The following is a 10,000-nucleotide window of genomic DNA, read 5'->3' as shown; positions in this document are numbered from 1 at the left end:
ATTTGATGTAACACGAGTCGCTCCGTGTCGAGTCAACAACCCTGAGCAGGTGAACAAATCCAACGTATTAACCATGTGTGTCTTCAGTGTGTTACACACGTTCTAATGGGTTTCAAATGGAATCAGCCGAGTCAACATCACTAATACCTCAGGGAAACACACACTGTGCTGCGATTGTCCGACAAAGCTTTTGTGTCCTCGACTGTTTGAGAAACGCACTAAATAAACAGTGTGTGTCACCAGAGACACTGATAACACTGTGTGACGCCACGTTTCACATCTGCACACAGGTGTGCGATCGTCTGTTCACTGATGTGTGTGTCGATAGAACGTGAGCAGGTTGTTGTGTAGTAACCTCGGAGGACATTGTTCTCAACAACACAGGTAAAGTTTATCTTTGTGTGACGGACGTGGAGAGTTGGACGATAACTTCATCCCCTCGACCTGCTGACGTCTCATCACATGTTTCTGGAGATTCCCCCCCCCCCCCCCCCAGCTGATCAGCGTCAAACTGTGACGTCACCGGGACCTTTCTTTAACTTATTATAATTTATTATGAGCCAACACAGATGATTAGTCTTATTGTAGAATTTACACTGATTGAATTCAAACTGATGTTAGTTCAGGTGAAGTATTGATCTTTAAACAGTTTGCCTTCAGAGATTCTTGCTTTTACATATTTTTACAATTTAATGTTTGTTAAATCGTTAAGTTTAAATGGTTGAATAATAATTCAACACTCCCCCTTTATAACAGGATACTTTAATATAATAATATGAGTTTACAATAGTTTAATAGAATAATAGCAAAGTTCATAATAGTTTAATATATTAATATGATCGTTTGTAGTTTAATACAATGTTATGATAATATGATGGTTTGTATAAAATAATGATAAAATATGATTGTTTATAAACGTTTAATATAATAACATGATTGTTTATAATGGTTTATAATATAATAGCATAGTTTATAATATAATAATATTGTTTATAAAGAGGAAACTTTAAGGATCGTTCACGTCGCATCATCAACTTGAAGTGAGGAAGTGAAACTGAGACTTTAAATAAATCTTCATTCACGTCTTTGATACGAACAAATATAACATATCATAATATTATGACTCCTCAGGAGAAATAGAGAATAAACGGTGGATCCGCTCTCTTACCTTCGATCCGCTCTTCTTCAGATTATCTGATTTTTATCTGACGTCTTTTCTCTCCTCAGCATCTCCGCTGCCCCGCCCCTCCGCTCCACTCCGGCCCCGCCCCGCCGCTAATCAAACACACCCCACACCAACATTACAGTCAGAAAATTAAACAGAGGATTTTACAATATATGATATGATATAATATATAATATTAAATAATATAATGTAATATAAAGTCTGTCAAATCATCATTTGAATTCTCTTTGGTGTGTATAGGCCGGATATTGGTTATTATATATAAAGTATTGTGAACAACTAAATATCATGTAAACACTTTCACTAACATTCTTACATGTTTATTGTTCTTTTTTTTAAATCATTTTTTAGACTAAAAGAAAATGTCAACTGAAGCTGCTGGTTTTTAACATTCGTTATTTATCTTTTTATTATTAAAATATCTATTTCAACCTTCAGGAACATTTCACCTGAGGAACTTGAAACTTCAGTGTCTGTTATTTAATCATCTTTCTTTACCTGATTGTTTTTAGCTTTTTGCTTTTTACTTATGTTTCTTTCAACTTTTTCTTTTGCCATTACTTTAAAATGTTTAGTGGAGTTACATGATGTATTATTTCATATTATTCTAAAATAATTATAATTATAATTATTTACAATACTACTACTGCTACTACGAGTAATAATAATAATAATCATAATAATAATCATCATCATCATCATCATCATAATAAAATGATTTTATATCAAGTGGGAAAAACATTTAAAATAAAAAGCTAATAATTGCGAAAAATCATAAGTAGCTGAGTTATGATTTGTCTTGTGAGGCAGGTTCAAGCAAATAGCAAAATTCTGACATAAGGCAAATCAAAATTTTACAATTAAATATCAAATAATAATCATTTCCATCAATTAGCCCCTATGTTCAGATCCAGTTCTCTTTGCCATAATAACCACAGTAATAATTAAAACCCTCAAACAAAACACCAGAACACGACGTACTGGGAAACACTGTCGCAGCTCAGAAGGACAATCATTTATAGATTTTTCTGTCTATACTTTGTTTATTATTAAATATTATATATTGGCTCTAACAGCTTAATAACAGTTTGTTACACACCAGTCGTTGCACAAAAAGAAAGTGTCACACTCGCACCGATCACCACACTCAGTTTGTCAGTTGTGTAACTTTATTCAGTTCAGAGTCAAACAGTTTCATCCAGAACGTATAGCGCCGCCGCCTGGCAGCAGAGGGGCACTGCAGCTGCAGCATCAGCAAGACTTTGGTCCGGAGTTTGATTTCTGCCTCGACTTGAGCTCTGCGCTGGCATTTTGGTCCCGTTACCATGGAGACAATGGAGATTTTAAAACGCTATCACACATCGTTAAACACAAAGAGAGAAGGATGAGAGGAAGCGAGGGATGAGAGGAAAGAAGAGAAGTTTGAATCGCCCTCGTCCGGGTCGCTTCAGGAATACATCGTCAGCTGGAGCCACTGTGAGACAGAGACAGAGACAGAGACAGAGACAGAGTCAGAACCTGAGTGAAATGATTAGTTCACAGTTAACATCCTCAAACATACAAACCCTGAACATCCGTGAAAACCAGGAATCAGTCCCACTGTGGAATCCAGTGCTCGATACGTACATTATGGTCTGTTCGGCTCTAAATGGGTCACTTCTGCTTGGCTTCACTTTCCAGTTACACACGAGTAGAGAACTACGACAGTTACACACAGAACTTTCTGTAACTGATGTCAACTGGGAACATGTTGTATTAACGTCTTTATGTAAAAGTGCAAGAATGAAGTTTCCCCTTCGTCAACGTTGGAATTCTGAGAAACGAGTGAAGGAACCTCGAATCACTCACGTGAGGTCACTGTGACCTTTGACCTTTGACCACCAAATTCAAATTGATTTATCCGTGAGTCCAAGTGAACATTTGAACCAAACTTGAAGAATTTCCCTGAAAGTGTTGTTAAGATATCGTGTTCACAACAATGGGACGGACAACCTTAAAACATAATGCCTCCGCCCACTAGGTGTCGCCGGTGTGCATTAAATCAGTGTCTTACCTCCTTGATGTCCAGGTCGATGGAGCCGCTGTTGTCTTTATCCAGAGTCTTAAAGGCTCCTGCAGAACAAACTGTGTTTAACGACTCGTTTAAACTCCTTAAAACAGAAAAACTGCAGAAAACAGACTGAAAATCATACAGCAGAGGAAGAACTCACTGTTCTCTGTGGACATCACAGGAAGTTTAACAGCAACATCAACATTAATGAATATAATATCAGGAGGTGAGGGAGATGAGGGAGGTGAGGAAGGAGAGGAAGATGAGGGAGGTGAGGAAGATGAGGGAGGAGAGGAAGATGAGGGAGGTGAGGAAGGTGAGGGAGATGAGGGAGGTGAGGAAGATGAGGGAGGTGAGGGAGGAGAGGAAGATGAGGGAGGTGAGGGAGATGAGGGAGGAGAGGAAGATGAGGGAGGTGAGGGAGGAGAGGAAGATGAGGGAGGTGAGGGAGATGAGGGAGGAGAGGAAGATGAGGGAGGTGAGGGAGGAGAGGAAGATGAGGGAGGTGAGGGAGGTGAGGAAGGTGAGGGAGGTGAGGGAGGAGAGGAAGATGAGGGAGGTGAGGGAGGAGAGGAAGATGAGGGAGGTGAGGGAGGTGAGGGAGGTGAGGAAGATGAGGGAGGTGAGGGAGGAGAGGAAGATGAGGGAGGTGAGGGAGGAGAGGAAGATGAGGGAGGTGAGGAAGGTGAGGGAGGTGAGGAAGATGAGGGAGGTGAGGGAGATGAGGGAGGAGAGGAAGATGAGGGAGGAGAGGAAGATGAGGGAGGTGAGGGAGGTGAGGGAGGTGAGGAAGATGAGGGAGGTGAGGGAGGAGAGGAAGATGAGGGAGGTGAGGAAGGTGAGGGAGGAGAGGAAGATGAGGGAGGAGAGGAAGGTGAGGGAGGTGAGGTGAGGAAGATGAGGGACTCACTGCACATGGCGTCCAGTCGCACCAGGCAGCCAATGAAGTTGTCAAAGTCCATGTTTGAATCCTCATCACTATAGCGACGAGTGATCAGCTCTAACAGCTGATCATTCAGAGGGAAACCTGCACACACACACACACACACACACACACACACACACACACACACACACACACACACACACACACACACACAGTTAGTGTAAAATGTCACACTCTGTTCAGCCTGATTATTTGCAGTGCACACACACACACCCAAACACACCCCTACACACCCAAACACACACACACACACACACACACACACACACACACACACACACACACACACACACACACACACACACACACACACACACACACACACACACCACACACACACACACACCCACACACACACACATATTGTCACCTGCAGCCTTGAAGACTTTCGGCATCTCCTGTCTGCTAATCACACCAGAACGATCCGCATCATGGCTCACATAAACACCCTGCAGATGATAAAAACAATATCACAGAGGAGAAGAGGAGGAAGAGAAGAACAACAACAACAAGAACAACGAGAACAACAAGAACAAGAAGAAGAACAACAAGAAGAAGAAGAAGAACAACAAGAGAAGAAGAAGAAGAAGAAGAACAAGAAGAAGAACAAGAACAAGAAGAAACAACAAGGAGGAGGGGGAGGAAGAAGAAGAACTGACCTGCCATCTCTTGATGTTGTTCCACAGGTACTTGAATTCATGGAACCCCAGTTTCCCTGTGCTGTCACTCTGAGGCATCAGGGTCAAGGGTCAAAGGTCAAACTCAAAACCACCACAGACTCCCTGGAAACTAGATTATGTCATTATTTGGTGGAAGGATACGTCCTAACGGCGACCAATGCTCCTGCAGGACTCGATGCTGAAACCGTCCGTCCTCAGTTGTGAGTCTGAAACAACGTCGTTAAAGTTTAATATTCATCACATAAACAACCACCGAGCTCCGAATGTTCCCACGTCACAAAATAATATCATAATAAACATCCAAAGAGTTTGTGTGAAAGTCAAACTCTGGATAAACTCCAGGTTTTACTGGAAATACGCCACAGATAAAGAAAACTGGACTCACTTTTCCCAATGATTCTGTTGAGGATGTTCATCAGCTCAGTGGGGCTCACCTCCATGTCCTGTGGAAACACACACACACACACACAGCACACACACACACACACACACACACACACACACACACACACACACACACACACACACACACACACACACACACACACACACACACACACACACGGGGATGGTTATCACAGTATCTGAGTTCAGAGACTGCTAAAGGGTTAAAGGTCACTTCCTGGTTTTCATAATAACAGCGTGTTAAAATACACCCCCCCCCCCCCCCTCCCTCAGTGTGCAGATTTTTATGGAGCTTGTTCCTTTAAAAGCTTCCTGACGAATCAGCAGCCAGCACAGCGGCCTGACCCCACCCACCAAGACCTTCATCTTCATCATCGTCACCCTTACAACCGCTGGAGGAAATTCATCCACGAGATCCGTGAGCCAGATGAGATCTGGTTGAACCGGTGCACACACCCTGATGATGAGTCACACAAAACCTCGGACACACACATTTTTGTAAACACACACACACACACACAGTACTACGCCCTGAGGCGGGGGGGGGCACCCTTCCAGACAATGGCAGGAATGCAGAGAGATTTCTGGCTGTTACACACCCTGCAGCCGACTGGATTCACTGTTTGTCTCTGAGTGGAAAACAGGACGAGTGAGTGTGTGTGTGTGTGTGTGTGTGTGTGTGTGTGTGTGTGTGTGTGTGTGTGTGTGTGTGTGTGTGTGTGTGTGTTGTGTGTGTTGTGTAAGTTCCATAATCCACCCCCACCCTCAACGTCTGCGACTCCACCAACACTGCCCTGTGACTCTCACAACACACAAATAAAGCAGCACATTAAAGCTTCAGGAGAGTTTTCATTATAAAGACGAGCTGATCTCAGGTCAGTCTGTTTCTGTAGAGCATGATATGAGCACAGAACTTCACGTGTCCACCCCCCCCCCCCAGTTTTTGAGCGACGCAGCAAGATGTTTAAAATCCAGCAGAAGCTACGAAACCTGTCTGGTGTGATAACGACAGAAAACAGGGCGCGGTCAGGGCGGAGTCTCCGGGTCGGAATGTTGCTGCCGGCAGGTCGACAGGTGAGGTGAGAGAGAGAGAGAGAGAGAGAGAGAGAGAGAGAGAGAGAGAGAGAGAGAGAGGGAGAGAGAGAGAGAGAGAGAGAGAGAGAGACAGAGACAGAGAGAGACAGAGACAGAGAGAGAGAGACAGAGAGAGGGAGAGAGAGAGAGAGAGAGGGAGAGAGAGAGAGAGAGAGAGAGAGGGAGAGAGAGAGAGAGAGAGAGAGATGGAGAGAGAGAGAGAGAGATGAGAGAGAGAGAGAGAGAGAGAGAGAGACAGAGAGAGAGAGAGAGAGAGAGGGGGAGAGGGAGAGAGAGAGAGAGGGAGAGAGAGAGGGAGAGAGAGAGAGGAGAGAAAGAGAGAGAGAGAGAGAGAGAGAGAGAAAGAGGAGAGAGAGAGAGAGAGGGGAGAGACGGAGAGAGAGAGAGAGAGAGAGAGAGAGAGAGAGAGAGACAGAGAGAGGACGTTTAAAAAATCACGGTGAAACCAGACGTGGAATCCGGTTCAGCTTCCTGTTTTCCACTGAGGAGAAAACAGGAAGCTGCTTGAAAGGGCGGGGCTAAGACCTGTCAATCCCACTGAAGCAGTTTGGAATCATCACACAAAGACAACACAACCGGAAACGATCGTAACATCTTCGTTAACAAAAGTTCACAAACATCTGGAGGCTCCACAGTCCAGACTTTAATTAACGCGAGTAAATATTTTTGCTTTGTCCCGAGTCACTGGAAGATTTGAAATGTTCTGCTTCCTGTTTATCTGGTCGTGTAAAGACTGTTCACAGGTCAGAGGTCACAATGATTACAGACTGTTTGTGAACAAGATTACACAAAAACTCCAGCGCAGATTGAGACTAAAGTTGGTAGAAGGATGAGGTTCAGGTCCGAGAAGAACCCATTCACTTTTGGTGTGGATCCAGGATTATTTCAAAAATCTCTTTGCTTTAAAAATCACCCTTTGATTGTGAGACGGGACATTTCCAGCATTTTCGTTATTTTCTCAGAGAATAATTCATGGATCTTGATCAGACACATTTACAGGACTGATATTTATCAGTGTGTGTGATTAAGTTAAGGGAGTTTTGTAGGAATTCATTATTCATTATTTTCACTTCATGGAATCATTAGACTCACAGACAGGAATTTAAATATATATACATATATATATGTATACATATACTTACGTCTCCGGCCAGCTGCTGGAAAACTCTGCGGACTGCTTCTCCTCATCGCTCTCATGACTCTCGAGCACAGTTCAGGGGTCTGCGAGGAGGAGGCTGCACACACACACACACACACACACACAGACACACACACAAAGAGCTTCTGTTAGGTCGCACACTAACACACATTCATGAGTTTGTTTGCTTCTGAGTCTTGATTCTATCACAGCTACAAATGTGAATCAAACCTTGTTACCATCATTTAAATGTATTTAAATATCAGTGTCTGTCTTTAATTAAATAAAAACTTTATTTGTATAGCACTTATCTAGACAATTTAATAAAGTGATTCACAAAATCCAAAGCAAAAAAATGTAAGATTAAAAATAAAAATATTAATTACATTTCAAGCACCAAACCAAATGCAGAAGAATTGATATTAAAAAGGTAAAAATGTTTCTCGTCCAACTCAAATGTTAAAACGTTACATGTATTTAAGAAAATATAAATATACAATTTGAGCTCGTGAATGTTTCTCTTCCTTCATCACAGCCGGTACTTACAGGGTCTGAGGGAACGAACTGAGCAGGGTCGATGTTGCTGTTGGAAAAATGAAAAACACATGAGATGACAATATGTTTCTCCAGGCTGTGGCTAGCTTAGCTTAGCACAACTTAGCTTAGCATAATGACTGGGAGCTTGTCTGACTCCGACTTGTGTGTAACTCACGACACAATGTCAATGATCCCTCCGATTAATTTCTTTGCCAGAAACATTTTGTCGCCTGCGTGAGGCAGAAAAACAGAAAAACAGAGGATTAATCATTTTAAACACTTTATTATTATCATTCTTCTTCTTCTTATAAATATGTTTATCTATTTTTTACTTTTGATTATGAAGTCTGTCTTATTATATTATTATTTTCTTATATATCTTATTAAACATAATTCATTACCTTTGTAAAGTGAATTTAAATATGAGCTTCCGACTGTCAAACAAAACAAGACGTTTAGAAATGTCTTAAAAAACTAGTATTTATTTTGAAAACATTTAATTTCAGCTGAAACGGTTGATTTACAGAATCGAGATAACCAGAAATTAATATTATTATAACCTGCGTGTCTTTGAGTTTAAACAACATAATATCATCATGTGAGAATTTATGAATCATGAACAATGACTGAACAATTATTTAGGACATTAATAGACAAATAATTGATCGATAAAATAAATGAATAGACTTCAGCTGCAACCTAACATATAATTATGAGTCTATAAAATATGAGATATGGTAAATTATTAATTTATCCAATTAAGTCATTAGAGTTGTTAAAACTTTAATGTGAAACTGATCTTGTGATAACACTTTGTAAGATTAATTCTTTTATTTTGAAAAGTCAAGTATATTTAATGAGCTGATGCTTTTGTACGACAGTTAAATAGTAATAGATTACTCGGTGTTGTAATCGAGTGTCTTTATAATGTGAAGCTTCTGTTTGCACATGAACAAGTTTCACTGTTCAAACTCTACATTTAACAGTTTTCCTGCCGAGTACTTTTCCACAAAACCAACACCCACACACACACGCACACACAGACACACACACAGACACGTACACACACACACGCACACAAATAAACACTTTAAAGTTCCTTTAAAAAACTAAACAGTTCGTTTTACTCACCGAGAAACTGGAGCTGCTCTGAGGAGAAAAGAGAGAGAGAGACTGACTGAGAGAGAGAGAGAGGGAGAGAGAGAGAGAGAGAGAGAGAGAGACCACCTCCAAGTTCCTTTTCAATGCGTCATCGACCCCGCCCATCAAACACACAGACACACACACACACACCACACACACCACACACACACACACACACACACACACACACACACACACACACACACACACACACACAGTGGAAACCAGGACAACACAAATACAGTTTGTGATTCATCCAAGTCTATGCACACGATAGATAGAGATCTATCTCTATCTATCTATCTATCTATCTATCTTAATTACTTGTTTTATATATTTATAACATTAATATAAATTAATAATATAATGATTCAATTATATTAATTATATTATTTAATAATATAAAAATGTTAATTAAAAAATCATATAAAATCAACTGAAAACCCCCAAAAAACTAATTTAAGACTGAGCAGTAAATTATTTGATCTTAATTCATTGTCATTTATCATTTATCTATATTTTGTCATATTTCTCGTTTATTTTGAAAGCACCCGGCAGAATGTTTTTTTACTGTTAAATGTTTTATTTGAAAGATTGTACCGGAAGTTAAAGGTCTTTACAGTGCTGAGATTCAGAAACGCGCCCCCTGGTGGTCACACCGAGTATCACTACGAAACAACAGCTTCAGTGGCGTGTTTACTGCGCCGCCCTGTGGTGACAGGGAGGAACTACAATGTAGTCAGGTTACACATATGTAGGCGAACAGGGACTTCCTGTTATTCGCTTTCAGAATAAATGTAGTGAGGGTGTCGGGTGCGCG

General features: G+C 41.1%; 2 protein-coding genes across 4 annotated transcripts in view; both read right to left on the bottom strand.

Annotated features, from left to right (window-relative positions):
- Positions 1 to 1,257, bottom strand: part of zgc:101731 (SNARE_SNAP25N and SNARE_SNAP23C domain-containing protein) — a 12,155-nt gene extending 10,898 nt beyond the window's left edge. For all 3 annotated transcript variants that reach the window (XM_034604883.1, XM_034604884.1, XM_034604885.1), the window contains exon 1: positions 1,169 to 1,257. The gene's annotated coding sequence lies outside the window, so the exon portion shown is untranslated. The remainder of the gene's footprint in view (positions 1 to 1,168) is intronic.
- A 1,076-nt stretch (positions 1,258 to 2,333) lies between these two features.
- Positions 2,334 to 9,285, bottom strand: capns1b (calpain, small subunit 1 b). Its single transcript, XM_034604886.1, is given in 11 exon segments — positions 2,334 to 2,660; positions 3,240 to 3,298; positions 4,147 to 4,263; positions 4,553 to 4,631; positions 4,842 to 4,910; positions 5,004 to 5,068; positions 5,248 to 5,305; positions 7,505 to 7,597; positions 8,047 to 8,083; positions 8,213 to 8,267; positions 9,169 to 9,285. Coding segments are annotated over 10 exon segments (651 nt in total). The 5' UTR covers positions 8,260 to 8,267; positions 9,169 to 9,285; the 3' UTR covers positions 2,334 to 2,633.
- Positions 9,286 to 10,000: the final 715 nt, after the last annotated feature.

The sequence above is a fragment of the Hippoglossus hippoglossus genome, chromosome 13 (genome assembly GCF_009819705.1).
Source record: "Hippoglossus hippoglossus isolate fHipHip1 chromosome 13, fHipHip1.pri, whole genome shotgun sequence".
NCBI classification, from domain to species: Eukaryota; Metazoa; Chordata; class Actinopteri; order Pleuronectiformes; family Pleuronectidae; genus Hippoglossus; species Hippoglossus hippoglossus.
This window is presented reverse-complemented; position numbering and strand designations above follow the sequence as displayed.